This window comes from Aythya marila (genome assembly GCF_965140915.1).
Source record: "Aythya marila genome assembly, chromosome: W".
In the NCBI taxonomy this organism is placed as follows: domain Eukaryota; kingdom Metazoa; phylum Chordata; class Aves; order Anseriformes; family Anatidae; genus Aythya; species Aythya marila.
In genome coordinates, this window is record NC_139081.1 from 15197280 (window position 1) to 15220031 (window position 22752).

Below are 22752 nucleotides of genomic sequence, written 5' to 3' on the forward strand. Positions count from 1 at the left end.
GCCAAGCTTTGTACTGTTCGCAAACTTGCTGAGGGTGCACGCTGTCCCTTCATCCAGGTCACTGATGAATAAGTTAAATAGCACTGGACCCAGTACCAACCCCTGGGGGACACCACTAGCCACAGGCCTCCAACTAGACTCAGCACCGTTGAGCACAACCCTCTGAGCTCTGCCATACAGCCAGTTCTCAATCCACCCCACTGTCCACTCATGGATCCCACCCTTCCAGAGCTTGTCTATGAGGATGTTATGGGAGACAGTGTCAAAAGCCTTGCTGAAGTCAAGGTAGTTAACATCCACTGCTCTCCCCTCGTCCATCCAGCCAGTCATCTCATCGTAACAGGCTATCAGGCTGGTTAAACATGACTTCCCCTTGGCGAACCCATGCTGACTATTCCTGATCACCTTCTCGTCCTCCACATGCTTAGAGATGGCCTCCAGGATGAGCTGCTCCATCACGTTTCCAAGGATGGAGGTGAGGTTGACTGGCCTGTAGTTTCCTGGGTCTTCCTTCTTGCCCTTCTTGAAGACTGGAGTAATGCTGGCTTTCTTACAGTTCTCAGGCACCTCTCCTGTTCTCCAAGACCTTTTGAAATACTTTGCACAGGTCCAGGTAGATGATGTCAGTTGTCTTCCCCATCCACAAATGCTGTAACCCCATTGCAGAAGGCCACCAGATTTGTCAGGCACAATCTGCCCTTAGTGAAGCCATGCTGGCTGTAACCAATCCCCTCCTTATTTTCCATGTGTGCAATGTGTGCACCCTCATTGAGTGCACCCTCGGTAAGTTTGCGGACGACACCAAGTTGGGGGGTGGGGGGGGAGTGTTGATCTGCCGGACGGTAGGAAGGCCCTGCAGAGGGACCTGGACAGGATGGGTCAATGGGCAGAGGCCAACTGGATGAAGTTCAACATGGCTATGTACTGGGTCCTGCACTTTGGTCAGAACAACCCCGTGCAGCGCTACAGGCTTGGAGCAGAGTGGCTGGAAAGCTGTGCAGAGGATAAGGATCTGGGGTGTTGGTCGAGGCTCACCTGAACGTGAGCTGGCTGTGCGCCCAGGTGGCCAATGGCATCCTGGCTTGTATCAGGAAGCCAGCAGGACTAGGGAGGTGATTGTCCCCCTGTACTCTGCTCTGGAGAGACCACACCTTTTGTACTGTGTTCTGTTTTGGGTCCCTCACTACAAGAAAGACATTGAGGCCCTGGAGAGCGTCCAGAGAAAGGCAACAAAGCTGGTGAAAGGTCTAGAGAACAAGTCTTATGAGGTGTGGATGAGGGAACTGGGGTTGTTTATACTGGAGAAGATGAGGCTCAGGGGAGACCTTATTGCTCTCTACAACTACCTGAAAGGAAGTTGTGGGGAGCTGAGGGTCAGCCTCTTCTCGCAGATAACTACTGATAGGACTAGAGGGAATGGCCTCAGGTTGCACCAGGGGAGGTTCATATTGGAAGTGAGGAGAAATTTCTTCTCAGGAAGAGTAGTCAGGTATTGGAATGGGTTGCCCAGGGAGGTGGTGGAGTCACTGTCCCTGGGGGTGTTTAAGGAAAGGCTGGACTTGGTGCTTAGGGACATGGTTTAGTGGGTGATATTGGTGGTAGGGGGATGGTTGGACCACATGATCTTGGAGGTCTTTTCCAACCTTAATGATTCTATGATTCTACGTGCCTTAGCATTGTTTCCAGGAGGATCTGCTCCATGATCTTGCCAGGCACAGAGGTGAGATTGACATGCCTGTAGTTCCACGGGTCTTCCTTTTTTCCCTTTTTAAAAGTGGGGGTTATGTTTCCCCTCTCCTAGTCAGTGGAGTGACACAACTTCTCAAATATGATGGGCAGTGGCTTAGCAACTACATCAGCCAGTTCCCTTAGGATCCGTGGATGCATCACATCAGGTCCCATGGACTTGAGAACCTTCAGGTTCCTTAGATGGTCTCGGAATTGGGTCTGTTTATCAGGAAAAATGATTAGTTAAATGTATGATGCAGTTAAACAGCATTGCAAAGAATTATCACAGAATCACAGAATCATCTAGGTTGGAAGAGACCTCCAAGATCACCTAGTCCAACCTATGACCTAACACTAACAAGTCCTCCACTAAACCAGTTCTTCCTAATACCCAACCTAAACCTCCCCTATGCAACTTTAGCCCATTCCCTCTCATCCCATCACCAGGCGCGTGGGAGAATGACCAACCCCCACCTCGCTACAGCCTCCTTTGAGGTATCTGTAGAGAGCAATAAGGTTGCTCCTGAGCCTCCTCCAGGCTGAACATTCCCAACCCCCTCAGCCACTCCTCGTAAGACTTGTTCTCCAGACCCCTCACCAGCTTCGTCGCCCTTCTCTGGACTCTTTCGAGCACCTAGATGTCCATCTTGTAGCAAGGGGCCCAAAACTGAACACAGTACTCGAGGTGCAGCCTCACCACAGCCGAGTACAGGGGGACAATCACTTTCCTACTCCTGCTGGCCACGCTGTTTCTTATAAAAACCAGGATGCTGTTGGCCTTCTTGGCCACCTGAGCACACTGCTGGCTCATATTCAGCCGACTATTGACCAATACTCCCAGGTCCTTCTCCACTAGGCAGCTTTCCAGCCACTCATCTCCCAGCCTGTAGCACTGCTTGGGGTTGTTGCGCCCCAGGTGCAGGACCTGGCACTTGGCCTTGGTGAACTTCATGCAGTTGGCCTCAGCCCACTGGTCCAGCCTATCCAGATCCTCCTGCAGAACCTTCCTACCCTCGAGCAGATTGACACATGCACCTAACTTGGTGTCATCTGCAAACTTACTGAGGGTGCACTCGATCCCCTCATCCAGATCATCGATAAAGATATTAAAGAGGACTGGCCGCAGTACTGAGTCCTGGGGGACTCCACTAGTGACCGGCCTCCAACTGGATTTGACTCCATTCACCACGACTCTTCGAGCCCGGCTATCCAGCCAGTTTCTAACCCAACGAAGCGTACGCCAGTCCAAGCCAAAAGCAGCCGGTATCTTGAGGAGAATGCTGTGGGAAACGGTGTCAAAAGCCTTGCTGAAGTCAAGGTAGACCACATCCACAGCCTTTCCCTCTTCCACCCAGCGCGTCACTTTGTCACAGAAGGAGATCAGGTTTGTCAAGCAGGACCTGCCTTTCATAAACCCATGCTGACTGGGCCTGATCGCCTGCTTGCCCTGCAAGTGCCGCGTGATGACTCTCAAGATAATCTGCTCCATGAGCTTCCCTGGCACTGAGGTCAAACTGACAGGCCTGTAGTTTCCCGGGTCAGTCCTCTGGCGCTTCTTGTAGATGGGCGTCATGTTTGCTAGCCGCCAGTCAACTGGGACCTCCCCCGATAGCCAGGACTGCTGATAAATGATGGTAAGTGGCTTGGCCAGCTCCTCCACCAGTTCTCTCAGTACCCTCGGGTGGATCCCATCTGGCCCCATTGACTTGTGCACATCCAAGTGCCGTAGCAGGTCACCAACCATTTCTTCGTGTATAGTGAGGGCCACATCCTGCTCCCCATCCCCTTCCACCAGCTCAGGGTACTGGGTATCCAGAGAACAACCGGTATTGCCGCTAAAGACTGAGGCAAAGAAGGCATTGAGCACCTCCGCCTTTTCCTCATCTCTTGTAACTAAGTTTCCCCCCGCATCCAGTAAAGGATGGAGATTCTCCTTAGGCCTCCTTTTTGTGTTGATGTATTTATAAAAACATTTTTTGTTATCTTTAACAGCAGTAGACAGATTGAGCTCCAGATGAGCTTTGGCCTTTCTAATTTTGTCCCTGCACAGCCTTGCAACATCCTTATAGTCCTCCCTAGTGGCCTGCCCACTTTTCCAAAGATTATAAACCTTCTTTTTTCTCCTAAGCTCAAGCCACAATTCTCTGTTCAGCCAGGCTGGTCTTCTTCCCTGACAGCTCGTCTTTGGGCACGTGGGGACAGACCATTCCTGCGCCATTAAGATTTCCCTCTTGAAGAGCGCCCAGCCTTCCTGGACTCCTCTGCCCTTCAGAACCGCCTCCCAAGGGACTCTACCAACCAGTGTCCTCAGCAGCACAAAGTCAGCCCTCCGGAAGTCCAATACAGCGGTTTTGCTGGTCCCCTTCCTGGCCTCACCAAGAATAGTGAACTCCACCATTTTGTGGTCACTCTGCCCAAGACAGCTCCCGACAATCACATCCTCCACCAGTCCTTCTCTGTTTGTGAAGAGAAGGTCTAGCGGGGCGCCACCCCTGGTAGGCTCACTAACCAGCCACGTCAGGAAGCTATCTTCCATGCTCTCCAGAAACCTCCTTGACTGCTTTCTCTGGGCTGTGTTGTGCTTCCAGGATATGTCAGGGAAGTTGAAGTCCCCCACGAGAACAAGTGCTGATGATTTCGCAATTTCTGTCAGCTGCCTGTAGAATTCCTCATCCGTCTCCTCATCCTGGTTCGGCAGTCTATAACAGACCCCGACCAGGACGCTAGCCTTGTTGTGCCTGCCGATCCTAACCCAAAGGGACTCGACCTTGTCTTTCCCAGCCTTGAGTTCTACAACATAGAAAGACTCTCTAATATAGAGAGCCACACCACCACCCCTTCTGTGCTGCCTGTCCCTTCTGAAGAGCTTATAGCCAGGCATTGCAGCACTCCAGTCATGAGACTGGTCCCACCACGTCTCAGTGATGGCAACCAAGTCGTAGCCTGCCTGCCGCACGATGGCTTCCATCTCCTCCCGTTTGTTACCCATGCTGTGTGCATTGGTGTAGATGCACTTCAGCTGGGCCATTGCCTTATCCTCCGGCCTTGCCGTCATTCCCCCTGGCACAGCTCCAACAATCCTTGCTTCAGCCCCATCCCCCTTCTTACCTAGTTTAAAGCCCTCTCAATGAGCCCTGCCAGCTCCTGGCCCAGGATCCGTTTTCCCCTAAAAGATAGGGACCCGTCTGCAGCCATCAGGCCGGGTGCCAAGTAAAGTGCCCCATGATCAAAAAACCCAAGATTTCTGTGCTGGCACCAGCCCCTGAGCCACGTGTTTATCAGGTGGGCTTTCCGTGTCCTCTCAGTACCCCTCCCTGCCACCGTAGGGATAGACGAAAACACCACCTGCACTCCCGCTCCATCCACTAACCGTCCCAGTCCCCTAAAGTCTCATTTGATAGCCTTCAGGCTTCTCTCTTCAATGTCATCACTGCCAGCCTGGACTATCAAAAGAGGATAATAGTCAGAGGGGCGAACCAGGTTGGGAAAACGAGTTGCAGAAGCTGCTGAAGGAGGTGAATCGAGTCAGTTGCAGAAGTGAAAGCCATTCAGCTGGCTTTAGATATTGCTAAATGAGAAAAGTGGCCAGTTCTCTATCTCTACACTGATTCATGGATGGTAGCAAATGCCCTGTGGGGGTGGTTACAGCAATGGAAGCAATGGAAGCAAAGCAACTGGCAGTTGCAGCCCATCTGGGCTGCAGCATTGTGGAAAGATAGTGCTGCCCGAGTAGAGAACCTGGTTGTAAAGGTACGCCACGTACATGCTAACATACCCAAGAACGGGGCCAGTGGAGAACATCAAAACAACCAGCAGATGGATCAGACTGCTAAGACTGAAGTGTCTCAGGTAGATCTGGACTGGCAACATAAAGGTGAATTATTTATAGCTCGATGGGCCCATGACACCTCAGGCCATCAAGGTAGAGATGCAACACACAGATGGGCTTGTGATCAAGGGGTGGACCTGACCATGGACACTATAGCACGGGTTATTCATGGTTATGAGACATGCTGCTATGAAGCAAGCCAAATGGTCAAAGCCTCTTTGGTATGGAGGACGATGGCTGAAATATCAATATGGAGAGGCCTGGCAGATTGATTACATCACACTCCCTCAAACCCGCAACAGCAAGCGCCACATACTTCCAGTGGTGGAAGCAACCACCGGATGGCTGGAAACATATCCTGTGCCCCATGCCACCTCCCAGAACACTATCCTGGGCCTTGAAAAGCAAGTCCTATAGCGACATGGCACCCCAGAAAGAATCAAGTCAGACAGTGGGACTCATTTCCAAAACAACCTTATAGACACTTGGGCCAAAGAGCATGGTATTGAGTGGGTGTATCACATCCCCTATCATGCACCAGCCTCCGGGAAAGTTGAGCAATACAATGGATTGTTAAAGACCACACTGAAGGCAATGGGTGCTGTGACATTCAAAAATTGGGATATGCATTTGGCAAAGGACACCTGGTTAGTCAACACTAGGGGATCCAAAATGGACTTGCCCAATCAAACCTGTTACGTACTGTAGAAGGGGATAAAGTCGCTATAGTACATGTAGGAAACATGCTAGGGAAGACAGTCTGGGTTACTCCTGCCTCAGGAAAAGGCAAATCCATTTGTGGTATTGCTTTTGCTCAGGGACCTGGATGCACTTGGTGGGTAATACAAAGGAATGGGGAGGTCCAATGTATACCTCAAAGGGATTTAATACTGGATGAGAATAGCTCATGAGTTGAATTGTATTATGTTAGTTATTATATGATACTGTATGTCATCACTACCATGATTGCTATATGTCAATGTCCTATCAATGGTATCACAGTAACAGCCACACAGATAATGATGAATGAATTTTGATAGAAATGGACAAGCACAGAGATATGATGGAACGAGAACAGGCTTCAACGTGTGACGATCCAACATCACACACCATCTCTTCTGCTCTGAAAGACTGCTGTGACAGATGGATCCCGAAGTCAGTCATGGACTACACACACTCAGTGGACATTATATATACATATATGAAAAGTGGTGATTAATTGGAATGTATTGGAAAGTGTGCAACCATGACATAAATGGTATGGAATAAGGGGTGGCTATATTGTCCTGGTTTTGGCTAGGATAGAGTTAATTTTCCTTCTAGTAGCTTGTATGGGGCTGTCTTTCAAATTTAGGATGAGAATAATGTTGATATCACGCTGATGTTTTAATTGTTGCAGAGCAGTGCTTACACCAAGCCAAGGACTTTTCAGCTTCTCACTCTGTCCTGCCAGCAGGCAGGCTAGGGGTGCAGCAGGAGCTGGGAGAGGACAGACCCAGGACAGCTGACCCAAACTGACCAAAGGGGTGTTCCATACCATCTGATGCCATGCCAAACAATATATAGGGGTGGATAGCTGGGGTAAGGGGACTGGCTGCTCAGGGATAGGCTGGGCATCGGTCAGTGGGTGGTGAGCAATTGCACTGTGCATCACTTGTTTTGTACACATTGTTATTAGTAGTACTATTGTCATTATTTTTAGTCTTTAACTACTTCCACAACAAAGTTCGGAGTTGATGTAATCAGGCTCCTGCTCATCGGTTTTCTGATCTTCTTGTGTTTCTTCATCCACCGAGGGTGGAATGCTGTTGTTGATGTTGAACGTAACCGTTACCCTTTCTTTTCTGTTCTAATAAACTGTCCTTATCTGAACCCACAAGCTTTCAGATTTTTTTTCTGATTCCCTCCCCTATCCCAGAGAGGGAGGGGGGAGGGTGACCAAATAGCTGTGTGGTGCTTAGATACCGGCTAGGTTAAACCACAGCAGTCGACTTGCTACCTTTTTCATTGTATTTTTGTTCTTTCATTTTTAGGTCCCTTGACCTAAGCCATTTGCAGTTTTACAAAAAGCTTTGTAAGTTGGCTTTCCAGTGCCATGAACAATATTGGAGATTGTCCAGAGAAGGGCTACAAAGATGGCGAAGGGCCTAGAGGGGAAGACATATGAGGAGCGGCTGAGGTCACTTGGTTTGTTCAGCCTCAAAAAGAGGAGGCTGAGGGGAGACCTCATCATGGGCTACAGCTTCCTCATGGGGGGGAACGGAGGGGCAAGCATAGATCTGTTCTCCCTGGTGACCAGTGATAGGACCCGAGGGAATGTAGTCAAGCTGTGACAAGGGAGGTTCAGGTTGGATATCAGGAAAAGGTTCTTCATCGAGAGGGTGGTCGCACATTTGAACAGGCTCCCCAGGAACAGTCACAGAACCAAGCCTGTTGGAGTTTAAGAAGCATTTGGGCTATGCTCTCAGTCATGTGGTCTGAATTTTTGGATAGACCTGTGTGGTGCCAGGAGTTGGACTTGATGACCCTTGTGGGTCCCTTCCAACTCGGGATGTAGTATTGTATTCCATTCCATTCCATTCCATTCCATTCCACAGAGAATGATACAATCCGAGGTAAACAAAGCTTACTACGCTTTTCATTACTTTATGCAAATATACACTGAATGTCATTTAAGATCTACAAGTAGCAACATTTTTTCTTCTATGCTATGTCATATTTAGGTTGAAGTTCAAACATGAAACAAAGGACTGGAAATACTTTTCTTTAGAAAAAAAAAAGGAAAAACTATATTTGTTCTATTATATGTGAATTGCAACATCTCAGGGCTCATAATTTGACTTTGCTACTTAAAATACGGTAGTCCATATGACGTCATTAAAAGAATGTGCATTTAAATTCATATTTCAGTAAACATTATAAATTTGATCAATAACCAACTTACATAGCTCCATTTGTGTAGACTGTGTCACTTCCCTCCACGTACTGAATCTGGGGTGGGTAGATATGCTGTACTGGTTGCACAGTCTGTACTTGCTGTATCTGTAAACGCAAACACCAGAAATATAGGTTAGTTTACCTTATAAAAAATGACTGACTAGTGCTTCAGTGCATCTAATAGCTTCTAAACAATCCAGAGTCATGGAATATACCTGTTCTCACAATTCCTAAATAACACAGAAGGCAGCATTGTGCTGCAATTCTGTAATATGGAAAGTGGAGTACTAACATTGGAGACACATGCCCTTGTCAGAATAGGTCCTAAAAATTTCAGTGTAATCCTAGAAGAGTCTATTAAATTCTGTCCAACAGCAATTTTTCCTACTTGTTCTTCTCCACTATTAACTCATATACTTCAAAAGGAAAGTCTAAACTTCATTGTTAACCTAAGGAAGAATGAATATAAAAACCTGAATTCTGAAGAAAACACAACACTTTGAATAAGACTTTTCAAGTGTGTGTATTTGGCTTACATGTGTTTACGTGGCAAGGTTTTGGTAGCAGGGGGCCATAGGGGTGGTTTCTGTGAGAAGGATCTAGAAGCTGCCCCATGTTTGGTAAGGGCCCCACTGCTGACCAGAGCCGAGCCAATAAGCAATGTTGTTTTGCGCCTCTGTGAGAGCATATTTAAGACAGGGAAAAAAACGCTGCGCCACACAGCAGCTGGGAGAGTGAGAGGAGTGAGGAACGGCCTTGCAGGTGCCAAGGTCAGTGAAGAAGGAGGGGGAGAGGTGCTCCAGGCGCCGGAGCAGAAGTCCCCTGCAGCCTGTGGTACTCCATGGGCTGCAGGGGGACATCCTGCTTCACCATGGTCCTCACTCCTCTCACTCTCCCAGTTGCTGTGGGAGTGGCTGCCCACTCGAGTGGAACCACGACAACATGGCAAAGACTTGGTAGCAGGGGGCTGCAGGGATGGCCTCTGTGAGAAGAGCCCAGGAGCTGCCCCATGTTAGATAAGAGCCAGTTTCAGCCAGCTCGAAAAGGGACCTGCTGCTGGCCAGAGGTGAGACATGAACAACTCTGGTTGCGCCTCTGTGAGAGCAGATTGAAGAAAAGGAAAAAACAGCTATGCAACAGCAGCTGGGAGAGAGGAGCGGAAAAAAATGGGAGAGAAACAATGAGGCAGACACCAAGGTCAGTGAAGAAGGAGGGGGAGGAGGTGCTCCAGGTTCTGAAGCAGAAGTTGCCCTATGGCCTGTGAAGAGGACCATGGTGAAGCAGGTTGTCCCCCTGCAACCCATGGTGTACTATGGCGGAGCAGATCTATGCACTGCAGCCCATGGAGTAGCCGACAGTGGAGTAGGTGGATGTGGCCTGAAGGAGGCTGTGGCCCATGGAGAGCCCCCACAGGAGCAGACTCAAGGCCAGACCTGGTGGAGAGGAGCCCATGGTGGAGCACGTGATCTGGCAGAGGCCACTGCTTGTGGGGGACCAGTTCAGGGCTCCCCAGTACAAGAGGAACATAGAGCTACTAGAGATACTAGAGCTACATATAACTACTAGAGCGAGTTCAGAGGAGGGCTACTAAGATGATTAGAGGACTGGAGCACCTCTTGTACGAGGACAGGCTGAAAGAGGTGGGCCATTGATGAGACCTCATCAATGTATATAAATGTCTGAAGGGAGGGTGTCAAGAGGATGGAGCCAGTCTCTTTTCAGTTGTACCTAGCAACAGGATGAGAGCCAACGGGCACAAACGGAAGCACAGGAGGTTCCATCTGAATATGAGGGGGCACTTCTTTACTGTGAGGGTGACAGAGCACTGGAACAGGTTGCCCAGAGAGGTTGTGGAGTCTCCTTCTCTGGAGATATTCAAAACCTGCCTGGATGCCATCCTGCGCAATGTGCTCTGGGTGATCTGGCTCAGCAGGGGGGTTGGACTAGACCTCGTCAGAGGTCCCTTCCAACCTCGGCCATTCTGTGATTCTGTGAACACTGACACCTGGGGAACACCACTAGTGACTGGTCACCAGCTGGATTTCACTCCATTCAACACCAATCTTTGGGCCTGGCCATCCAGCCAGTTGTTAACTATAGAATAGAATATAGAACCATAGAATATCCTGAGATGGAAGGGACCCACAAGGATCATCGAGTCTAACTCCTGGCTCCACACAGGTCTAGGCAAAAATTCAGACCATGTGACTGAGAGCATAGTCCAAACACTTATTAAACTCCAACAGGCTTGGTGCCGTGACTATGTCCCTGGGGAGCCTGAAGTAATGCGCTTCCCTCGACCAACTAGCGATGCCATGCTTGATGCACCTCAGGATACGGTTGGCCCTCCTGGCTGCCAGGGCACACTGCTGTTTCATATTAAACTTGCTATCAACGAAAACCTTCAAATCCCTCTCTGTGGGGCTGCTGTCCAGCATCTTGTCACCCAGCCTGTGCATATAGCCAGGGTTGCCCCTTCCCAGGTGCAGGACAAGGCACTTGCTCTTGTTAAACTTCATGTGGTTGGTGATTGCCCAGCTCTCCAGTCTGTCCAGATCTCTCTGCAAGGCCTTTCCACCCTCAACAGAGTAAGCAACGCTTCCCAGTTTAGTATCATCAGAAAATTTACTGAAAACATCGCCAGACTGATGTAGCCTCATTTACCATAACCCTTTGAGCCCTAACCATAAGCCAATTGCTCACCCATCGCATGATGTTTTTGTCCAGTTCTATGCTGGACATTTTGTCCAGTAGGATCCTATGGGAAACTGTGTCAAAAGCCTTGCTGAAGTCCAAAAAGATCACATCAGCTGGTTTCCCTTGATGGACTAGATGGGTGATCTTATCATAAAAGGAAATCAAATTTGTTAAACAGGACCTACCCCTCGTGAACCCATTCTGGCTGTGACCTATGACTGCGCTGTCCCCCAGGTGTGCTTCAGTAACTCCCAGGATAATCTTCTCCATAATTTTACCAGGCACTGACGTGAGACTGACAGGCCTGTAGTTACCAGGGTCTTCTTTCTTGCCCTTCTTGAAAATTGGCACAACATTTGCCAGCTTCCAGTCTACTGGGACCTCTCCAGATTCCCAAGACCGTTGAAAAATAATTGAGAGAGGTCCTGCGATGACGTCAGTCAGCTCTTTGAATACCCTGGGATGAATCCCATCCAGACCCATGGACTTGTATGGATCCAGGTGGAGTAGCAAATCCCGCACACGTTCAGGGTCGGTTGGGAGTTTATCATTCCCACCGTCACGGTCTTCCAACTCAGGGCACCCAGGGTCTCGAAACCCATCATCGGCATCGAAGACAGAGGCAAAGAAGGCATTAAACGTCTCTGCTTTGCCTATGTCCTTGTTTGTGAGGTGACCATCCCCATCAAGTAGCGGACCTATGTTTTCTCTGGTCCTCCTTTTTGTATTCACACATTTAACTGGCCCTAAAATGGAGCCCTGGGGGACCCCACTGGTGACCGGCTGCCAGCCTGATGTAACCCCATTTACCTTATCCCTTTGAGACCTACCCGTCAGCCAATTATTCACCCAACTTATTATGTTTTTATCTAGCTGTATGCTGGACATTTTGTTCAGTAGAATAAAAAATATGAAGGAGTTTAAGAGGAAAAAAAAATAACATTAAGAGAAAGTTATTTTTTGAAATTTTTAATTTTTTAATTTAATGCATTATTTTTTTAAATTTTGATTTAATAAATTAAATTTTAAAATTAACTTTAAGAGAATTGAAAATAATTTTCTTTATTTTTTTTATAAATGATCTGGAGAAAGGACTAAGTTAATTTTAATAAACTTTAATTAAAAATAAAGAGAATTGTTGACACATCATATTGTTTTTATCAAGCTGAATGCTGGACATTTTGTCCAGAAGGATACTGTGAGAAACAGTATTGAAAGCTCTGCTGAAATCCAAAAAGATTACAACTGACAGGCCTGTAATTACCAGGGTCTTCTTTCTTGCCCTTGAAAACTGGAACAATGTTTGCCAGCTTCCATTCAACAGGGGCCTCTCCAGATTCCCAAGACTGTTGAAAAGTAATCGAGAAAGGTTTTGCGATGACATCAGCCAGCTCTTTGAGTATCCTGGGATGAATCCCATTGGGCCCCAGAGACTTGCATACATCCAGCTGGAACAGCAAATCCCACATAGGTTTGGGAATTTATTGTTCCCATAATCATGGTCCTGCAACTCAGGGCACCTGGGGTCCCAGGGCCATCATCAATGGTCAGGTCCATGCCTCAATCACGAGCACATCTGTACGTGGTATCCCTCCCCAGATGTCCTGATGTTTCATGGGCCCATTGAGCTACAAACAGCTCACCTTTACATCCCCAGTCCAGGTCCACCTGAGCCTCTTCTCTTTCTGAAGCTCGATCTACCTCTTCGTTGTTCTGATGCTCTCCAGTGGCACGACTCATGGGCATGCAGGCATCTACATGACGTACCTTTACAGCCAGGTTTTCTATGCAGGCAGCAATATCTTACCACAGGGTAGCAGCCCAGATAGGTTTACCTCCGTGCTGCCAGTTGCTCTGTTTCCATTGCTGTAACCACCCCCACAGGGCATTTGCCACCATCCATGAGTCAGCATAGAGATACAGTACTGGCCACTTTTCTCTTTCAGCAATTTCTAGGGCCAGTTGTATGGCTTTCACTTCTGCATACTGACTCGACTCACCTTCCCCTTCCATGGCCTCCACAACTTGTCATGTGGGACTCCACACAGCAGCTTTCCATTTCCAATGGCTCCCTATCACGCAACAGGATCCATCAGTGAACAACACATACTGCTTTCTGTCTTCTGGCAACTCATTGTATGGTGGTGCCTCTTTCCCATGAGTTACATCTTCGATCAATACTCCAAAATCTCTGCCTTCCGGCCAGTCCATGGTCTCTTCCAGGATTCCTGGGTGGTTGCGTTTCCCCATTTGGGCCACTGCATAATTAATGCTATCCAGTTACTCCACGTAGCATCAGTTGCATGGTGTGTAGTGGGAATTTTCCCTTTGAACATCCAATGTAACACAGGTAGCCGTGGTGCCAAGACGAGCTGTGCTTCTGTACCAACAACTTCTGAAGCAGCTCAAAGCCCCCTCATATGCTGTTAGTATCTCCTTTTCAGTTGGGGTGTAATTGGCTTCTGATCCTCGATAGCCCTGGCTCCAGAACCCCAGAGGTCGACCTCGAGCTTCTCCTGGGGTCTTCTGCCAGAGGCTCCAGGTGAGGCCATGCTCCCCAGCTGCAGTGTAAAGTATGTTCTGCACAGCTGGTCTTGTACAAACAGGCCCAAGGGCTACTGCACGAGCTAGTTCTTGTTTGATTTGTTCAAAGGCCTTTTGTTGCTCGGGGCCCCACTCAAAATAGTTCCTCTTTTGAGTCACTTGATATAGAGGACTCCCAAGCTGACTATAGCCTGGAACATGCATGCTCCAGAACCCTACAAGGTTATCCCTCTCCTTTACCTGGCCAGAGGCAGGGCCCCTCTAGTCCTGATTGGAGTGTCTGCCACTTAATTCTTGCAGATGCGAAGATCTTCATCAGGGTCAAGAATTACATCAGGCCTTCTACTGCCTCTGGGGAACTGCCCAACAGAAGACAGAGCAGCATTTTTCCTAGGAGACCCCCTTTTTGCTGCTGTGTTTCCTTGCAGTTCATGTACTCCAGCTGCTAGGATTGAGGTAGGTTCACCATCCCACTTCCTCATATCTTTCCTGTGGTCACGCAGATAAGACCACAAGGTGCCACATGGTGTGTGTCCTTGGTACTCTTCCTTGAGCAGGAAAATACCAATTCTTAATGACTGAAATGTTACTCCATCTGGGCGAGGAGGGAGATGATTGTTCTACGAGGTAGTGGAGCCTTTGGGACAGTTTCTCCATAGACAAGATGCAGGCCCGTAGTGGAACAGAGAGATTGTCTTCATATTTTTGAAGCTGTCAGGACAGAGCTGGTCCCATCCCCTCATCCCAATTAATTGCTGCCAGCGTACTAGCATGTGATGATGGTGCACCCTGCACAAACCTATGCCACATGGATGTTGTCCACTGGACTTCATCGGGATCTGTAGGTGTCTGGGCATTGTCCAAATCACTATAAACCATCTCCAGCACAGCTAATTCCCACAGGTGCTGGAGACCTTTCTCCATGGCGGTCCAATTGCCTATTTGATATAGAATATCTTCCTTGTGGGGTGTCCTGGTTTCAGTTAGAACAGAATTAATTTTCTTCCTAGTAGCTGGTGGAATGCTGTGTTTTGGCTTAGGATGAGAAGAGTGCTGATAACACCCCGATGTTTTAATTGTTGCAGAGCAGTGCTTATACCAAGCCAAGGACATCTCAGCCTTTTGCTCTGTCCTGCCAACAGGCAGGCTGGGGGTGCAGTAAGAGCTGGGAGGGGACAGACCCGGGACAGGTGACCCGAACTAGCCAAAGGGGTATTCCATACCATCTGACGTCATGCTAAACAATATATAGGGGTGGCTAGCCGGGGGAGGGGGCCGGACTGCTCGGGGTTAGGCTGGGCATCGGTCAGCGGGTGGTGAGCAATTGCATTGTGCATCACTTGTTTGTACATATTATTAGTAGTAGTATTATTATCATCATTGTATTATTATTATTATTATTATTATTATTTTCCTGTCTTATTAAACTGTCTTTATCTCAACTCATGGGCTTCACTTTCCATTTCTCTCCCCCGTCCCAGAGAGGGAGGGGGGAGGGTGAGCGAACGGCTGCGTGGTGTTTAGCTGCCAGCCGGGTTAAACCACGACAGTCTTTTTGGCGCCCAACGTGGGACTCGAAAGGTTGAGATAAGGGCAGATCTGACCAGAGTGTGTTAAACTAAAATTGGTGTAAGTATTAGACCTGCTTAATGGTCACTTGTCATAATGCTGATTGCTTTAATCTCAACTCTGCTGCGCCTGTTTTCCAAATTGAGTATTATAGCACGTTATTTTCCGTATGTGCTCTCTGTCATGTTGTTTATCCTCTCCGGGCCCTGGTTTCAGATCATTATGGTACTGTGTGTTGTATCAGTGGCTTATGAGATGATGAAATATCTGGCCATGACTCTAACCTGGTATTTGTACTCAGTAACATCTTCGATTCTATACTTTGGAAACTGTATTTTGGAAACTATTAGCAATTGTATCTGTTGCCTTTTTTCATTAGGGAGTCAATCTGTGGAGGGGAAAGGGGAAGATAATTTTTCTTACTTGATCACTCTCCCTTTCTCCTTCACCACCCCTGTACCCTCCTTGATCACTCTCCCTTCCTCCTTCACCACCCTCTTATCCTCCGAGTTTATTACAATAGCTCTCCAAGATATTGAATATCCTTGGGATACTCAGACCAGCATAGTCCTGTTGTTCTGCCTCCTGAATGCACTTCAGGTTCTGCTTAAAGTTAAACAACTACTTAGGAAGCTCATCCGGAGATCTGCCCGGAGGCAGTATAGTTGTGGGTGGCAGGGAGTATGGGAGGATATGGGCAGGCATCTAGAGCAGTTGGCACCCCCAGTGTTTTGGAAATTCACCCCTGAACAAGTGCAAAATCCTCAAAAACTGGCAGAATGCTTGAAAAAAAGGTGTCGCGATTCGGGAAGCTCCAAAGTAACACACATCATCGTAACATGCTGGAGCCTGGCTCATGCCTATCGAGCTGCCATGGATACTGCTATCAACTTAGTGACAGACCCTGTGGCCACTCCAAGTCCCGTGACAGATCCAACGGTCACTGTGACCCCTACAGTGGACTCTGCAGCTGCTCCAGTTCCAGCTCCTGCAGCCGCTCCAGCTCCAGTTCCTGCAGCTGCTCCAGTTCAAGCTCCTGCAGCCGCTCCAGTTCCAGCTCCTGCAGCTGCTCCAGCTCCTTTTCCTGCAGCTGCTCCAGCTCCTGCAGCCGCTCCAGCTCTTGTAGCTGGGTCAGAGAAACGAGCTGTACCAGTGCAAGTTGACCCTGCAGAGGGTATTCCAACCTCTGTGGCAGACCCTATAACAAGGTCAGAGAAACGAGCTGTAGCAGTACAAGTTGACCCTGCGGAGGGTATTCCAACCTCTGTGGCAGACCCTGTAACAAGGTCAGAGAAACGAGCAGTAGCAGTGCATGCTGCCCCTGTAGAGAAGGTGAAAAAATGGTATAGAGATTCAGGTCGTTTAGAACGCAGAGAGTCTTCTGCCAAATCTAGGTATAGAGACGACGGAGACGACGACGACGCTGGGCCATCAAGGGTTCAGGAGGAGGAAGATGAGGATGCCGAAAAATCAACAGTAACTACCCGAAGCCTAAACGAGCGTGAGTTACGAGATGTGCGAAAAGATTTTGGTCGTTGTATAGGTGAGCAGCTTGTCACCTGGCTGCTCCGATGCTGGGACTCTGGAGCCAATTGTGTGGAATTAGACGGCAGGGAAGCCAAGCGACTGGGATCCCTTGCTAGAGATGCAGGCATTGACAAAGCAATTGCAGATGGAGCACAATCTCACAGCCTCTGGAGGCGTCTCCTCTCAGCTGTGAGGGAAAGGTATCCCTTCAAGGAAGAACTTTTATGTCTACCAGGCAAGTGGACCACTATGGAGAAGGGAATCCAGTACCTGAGGGAATTAGCCGTACGGGAAGTGATTTATGAGGATCCAGACCTCAGACAAACATCCAAAGATCCAGATGAAGTCAGGTGTACGCGACCCATGTGGCGGAAGTTTGTACGGAGTGCACCATCATCATATGCCAGCTCATTGGCAATAATGGCCTGGAAAGAGGATGAGGAACCCACAGTGGATGAAGTGGCTAAACAACTCCGGCAGTACGAAGAAAGTCTCTCCTCTTCCTTACAGGCCTGCGTCTCAGCTGTGGAGAAACATTCTGAAGAGTTCCACCAACTTAAAGAGAATCTATCTTCATCCCCACCTGAACCAACCAGTGTCCACCGACCAAAAGAGAACACTGTGGAGAAACTTTCTGAAAAGGTTCACCAACTTGAAGAGAGATCATTCTCCTCCGTACCTGTACAGAGCAGTGTCTCAGCTATCAGGGGTAGTCGTTCATCCACACAAGGAAGACGATATGGTGGGTACTCACCCCATGCCACCCTGTGGTTTTACTTACGAGACCATGGAGAGGACATGAGAAAATGGGATGGAAAATCTACCGTGACCCTAGAGGCACGGGTACGTGAGTTGCAAAAGAAAACAATCAGGAAAAAGGGGTTCTCTGAAAAGTTTGCTGCTCCAACTTCCAGCAGACAGTCCTTCAAACACAGAAACGAAGAAGATTCCGACCAGGATTAGGGAGGCCCTGCCTCCAGCCAGGGGGAAGAAAGGGATAATCGAGTTTATTGGACTGTGTGGATTCGATGGCCTGGCACATCAGACGCACAGAAGTATAAGGCTTTAGTAGACACCGGTGCACAATGCACTATAATGCCATCGAGCTATAAAGGACCAGAGCCCATCTGTATTTGTGGAGTGACAGGGGGATCTCAGCAGTTGACTGTATTGGAGGCTGAAGTGAGTCTGACTGGGAATGAGTGGGAAAAGCACCGTATTGTGACTGGCCCGGATGCTCCATGTATCCTTGGCATAGACTATCTCAGAAGAGGATATTGCAAGGACCCAAAAGGGTTCCGGTGGGCTTTTGGTATAGCTGCCTTAGAGACAGAGGGCATTAAACAATTATCTACCTTGCCTGGTCTCTCAGAGGACCCCTCTGTTGTGGGGTTGCTGAGGGTCGAAGAACAGCAAGTGCCAATCGCTACCACAACTGTGCACCGGCGGCAATATCGCACTAACCGAGACTCCCTGATTCCCATCCATAAGCTAATTCGTCAATTGGAGAGCCAAGGAGTGATCAGCAAGACTCATTCACCTTTCAATAGTCCCATATGGCCAGTGCGAAAGTCTAATGGCGAGTGGAGACTAACAGTGGACTATCGTGGCCTGAACAAAGTCACGCCACCACTGAGTGCTGCAGTGCCGGACATGCTGGAACTTCAGTACGAACTTGAATCGAAGGCAGCCAAGTGGTACGCCACAATTGATATCGCTAATGCATTTTTCTCCATCCCTCTAGCAGCAGAGTGCAGGCCACAGTTTGCTTTCACTTGGAGGGGAGTCCAATATACTTGGAATCGACTGCCCCAGGGGTGGAAACACAGCCCTACCATTTGCCATGGACTGATCCAGTCTGCACTGGAGCAGGGGGAAGCTCCTGAACACCTGCAGTACATCGATGACATTATTGTGTGGGGTGACACAGCAGAGGAAGTTTTCGAGAAAGGGAAGAAATTTGTCCAAATCCTTCTGAAAGCCGGTTTTGCCATAAAACAAAATAAAGTCAAAGGACCTGCACGAGAGATCCAGTTTTTAGGAATAAAATGGCAAGATGGACGTCGTCAAATCCCAATGGATGTGATCAACAAAATAACAGCTATGTCTCCACCAACTAGCAAAAAAGAAACACAGACTTTCCTAGGTGTTGTGGGGTTTTGGAGAATGCACATCCCAAATTACAGTCTGATTGTAAACCCGCTCTACCAAGTAACCCGTAAGAAGAATGAGTTTGAATGGGGCCCTGAACAACGACAAGCCTTTGAACAAATTAAGCAGGAAATAGTCCATGCAGTAGCCCTTGGGCCAGTTCGAACAGGACCAGATGTAAAGAATGTGCTCTACACTGCAGCCGGGGAGAACGGCCCCACCTGGAGCCTCTGTCAGAAAGAACCTGGGGAAACTCGAGGTCGGCCCCTGGGGTTTTGGAGTCGGGGATACAGAGGGTCTGAGGCCCGCTATACTCCAACTGAAAAGGAGATATTGGCAGCATATGAAGGAGTTCGATCTGCTTCGGAGGTGGTCGGTACTGAAGCGCAGCTCCTCCTAGCACCCCGATTGCCGGTACTAGGCTGGATATTCAAGGGAAGGGTCTCTTCTACGCATCATACAACTGATGCTACATGGAGCAAGTGGGTTTCACTGATTACTCAGCGGGCTCGAATAGGAAACCCCAGTCGCCCAGGAATATTGGAAGTGATTATGGACTGGCCAGAAGGTAAATACTTTGGGATATCATCAGAGGAGGAGGTGGGTCGTGCTGAAGAAGCCCCACTGTACAACCAGTTACCAGAAAATGAAAAGAAATATGCCCTGTTCACTGATGGGTCCTGTCGTATTGTGGGGAAGCATCAGAGATGGAAGGCTGCTGTATGGAGTCCTACACGACGAGTTGCAGAAGCTGCTGAGGGAGAAGGTGAATCGAGTCAGTTTGCAGAAGTGAAGGCCATTCAGCTGGCTTTAGACATTGCTGAACGAGAAAAATGGCCAGTTCTCTATCTCTACACCGATTCATGGATGGTAGCAAATGCCCTGTGGGGATGGTTACAGCAATGGAAGCAAAACAACTGGCAGCGTAGGGGCAAACCCATCTGGGCTGCTGCATTGTGGCAAGATATTGCTGCTCGGGTAGAGAACCTGGCTGTGAAAGTACGTCACGTAGATGCTCCTGTGCCCAAGAATCGGGCTACTGAAGAACATCAGAACAACCAGCAGGTGGATCAGGCTGCTAAGATTGAAGTAGCTCAGGTGGACCTGGATTGGCAGCATAAAGGTGAATTATTTATAGCTCGATGGGCCCATGACACCTCAGGCCATCAAGGTAGAGATGCAACATACAGATGGGCTCGTGATCGAGGGGTGGACCTGACCATGGACGCTATAGCACAGGTTATTCATGACTGTGAAACATGCGCTGCAATCAAGCAAGCCAAACGGTCAAAGCCTCTTTGGTATGGAGGACGATGGCTGAAATATAAATATGGAGAGGCCTGGCAGATTGATTACATCACACTCCCTCAAACTCGCAATGGCAAGCGCCACGTACTTACAATGGTGGAAACAACCACCGGATGGCTGGAAACATATCCTGTGCCTCATGCCACCGCCCGGAACACTATCCTGGGCCTTGAAAAGCAAGTCCTATGGCGACATGGTACCCCAGAAAGAATAGAGTCAGACAATGGAACTCATTTCCGAAACAACCTTATAGACACCTGGGCCAAAGAACATGGTATTGAGTGGGTGTATCACATCCCCTATCATGCACCAGCCTCCGGGAAAGTTGAACGATACAATGGACTGTTAAAGACTACATTGAAAGCAATGGGCACTGGGACATTCAAAAACTGGGATACGCATTTGGCAAAGGCCACCTGGCTAGTCAATACTAGGGGATCTGCCAACCGAGCTGGACCTGCCCAATCAAACCTGTTACGTACTGTAGAAGGGGATAAAGTTCCTGTAGTGCATGTAAGAAATATGCTGGGTAAAACAGTCTGGGCTACTCCTGCCTCAGGAAAAGGCAAACCCATTCGTGGAATTGTTTTCGCTCAGGGACCTGGATACACTTGGTGGGTGATGCAAAAGAACGGAGAGGTCCGGTGTGTACCTCAAGGAGATTTAATACTGGGTGAGAATAGCCCATGAACTGAATTGTACCATGTTAATTACTATATAATACTGTATGTTATCACTACCATGACTACTCTAGGTGACTAATTAGAATGTATGGAAAAGAGTGTAACCTGAGCATGACATAAATGGTATGGAATAAGGGGTGGATAGATGTCCTGGTTTCAGTTAGAACAGAATTAATTTTCTTCCTAGTAGCTGGTGGAATGCTGTGTTTTGGCTTAGGATGAGAAGAGTGCTGATAACACCCCGATGTTTTAATTGTTGCAGAGCAGTGCTTATACCAAGCCAAGGACATCTCAGCCTTTTGCTCTGTCCTGCCAACAGGCAGGCTGGGGGTGCAGTAAGAGCTGGGAGGGGACAGACCCAGGACAGGTGACCCGAATTAGCCAAAGGGGTATTCCATACCATCTGACGTCATGCTAAACAATATATAGGGGTGGCTAGCCGGGGGAGGGGGCCGGACTGCTCGGGGTTAAGCTGGGCATCGGTCAGCGGGTGGTGAGCAATTGCATTGTGCATCACTTGTTTGTACATATTATTATTAGTAGTATTATTATCATCATTGTATTATTATTATTATTATTATTATTTTCCTGTCTTATTAAACTGTCTTTATCTCAACTCACGGGCTTCACTTTCCATTTCTCTCCCCCATCCCAGAGAGGGAGGGGGGAGGGTGAGCGAACGGCTGCGTGGTGTTTAGCTGCCAGCCGGGTTAAACCACGACATGGGGATACCTTTCTTTCACACCTGCCAGGAGTCGCCTCCAGAGGCTGAGAACCTGTGCCTCTCTCCCAATTACTCTGTCAATGACCCTTTCTCTAGAGAGGGATCCCAGCTGCTTGGCTTCCTTGCCTTCTAGTTCCTGGCTACTGGCCCCAGTGTCCCAGCTTCGAAGCAGCCAGGTGAGGATGTGCTCACCTGGGTGTCAACTGAAATCCTTTCGTATTTCTCGCAACTCACTCAGGGATAGGGATTGGGTGGTTTCTGATTCATTTATGATTTCCATCTCTTCTTCCTGCTGTTTTTGTGATGGCTCTGCTTTAGAGGTGCCTGCCTTTTCCCCTTCTCCCTCCTTCTTAGGAGGAGCTTCTTCCCTTACTAAACGAGCTGACCTCCGCTTCCATTGTTTTGTCTTGACTATGGGGGCAACTTATACCATAGATGGTTGGTCCTCTGGGTTAGCCACAGTGTGTGTTATCTGGTCATCAGATTCAGAGACCTTCTCCTCCCATGGAGGGTGCTGGGTAGTGTTAATTGCTGCCTGATAGGCGTAAGACAGAACCCAACACAGTGCTGTAAGCTGTCATTCTCTGGCATTGTCAGGGTCAGGGCATATGACTTGCAAGCATTCCGTCAGGTTTTTAGGATTTCGCACTTGTTCAGGAGTGAAGTTCAAAACTATCCGAGGAGACAACCGTGACAGATACCTGCCCATATCCTCCCTCACACCTTGCCACCCGCCACCACACTGTCTTGGGGCAAATTCCTTGGTGAGATTTCTAACTAATTGATTAACCTTAGAGAGAAGAGGAAACACATTATGCAGACTTAGCAATAAGAGTATATTGATTACACATGGCTACTCAAAGTACTCAAAAAATGTTATAATTAGCCCCCTGGGAAAGAAGAAGGAGGTACAATTCCTGATATTATTCATAAACTGACTTCCAGATGAGGAAAGGAAGGCGGTGTAATTCTGAATATTCTCTAAAAGAGACCAAAATTATAACAACGCAGGGTCTAAATGCCAGATTAAACTCAAGGCCAGTGCTTTACAGCAC

General features: G+C 48.4%; 1 protein-coding gene across 2 annotated transcripts in view; it reads right to left on the minus strand.

Annotated features, from left to right (window-relative positions):
- The window catches only part of LOC309889563 (transcription factor RFX3-like), a gene marked incomplete at both ends in the record, with an annotated part of 145340 nt that overhangs the window by 109045 nt on the left and 13543 nt on the right, over positions 1-22752 (minus strand). For both annotated transcript variants that reach the window (XM_082782427.1, XM_082782426.1), the window contains one exon: positions 8502-8599. In XM_082782427.1, the coding sequence (XP_082638553.1) occupies positions 8502-8599 (98 nt within the window). The remainder of the gene's footprint in view (positions 1-8501; positions 8600-22752) is intronic.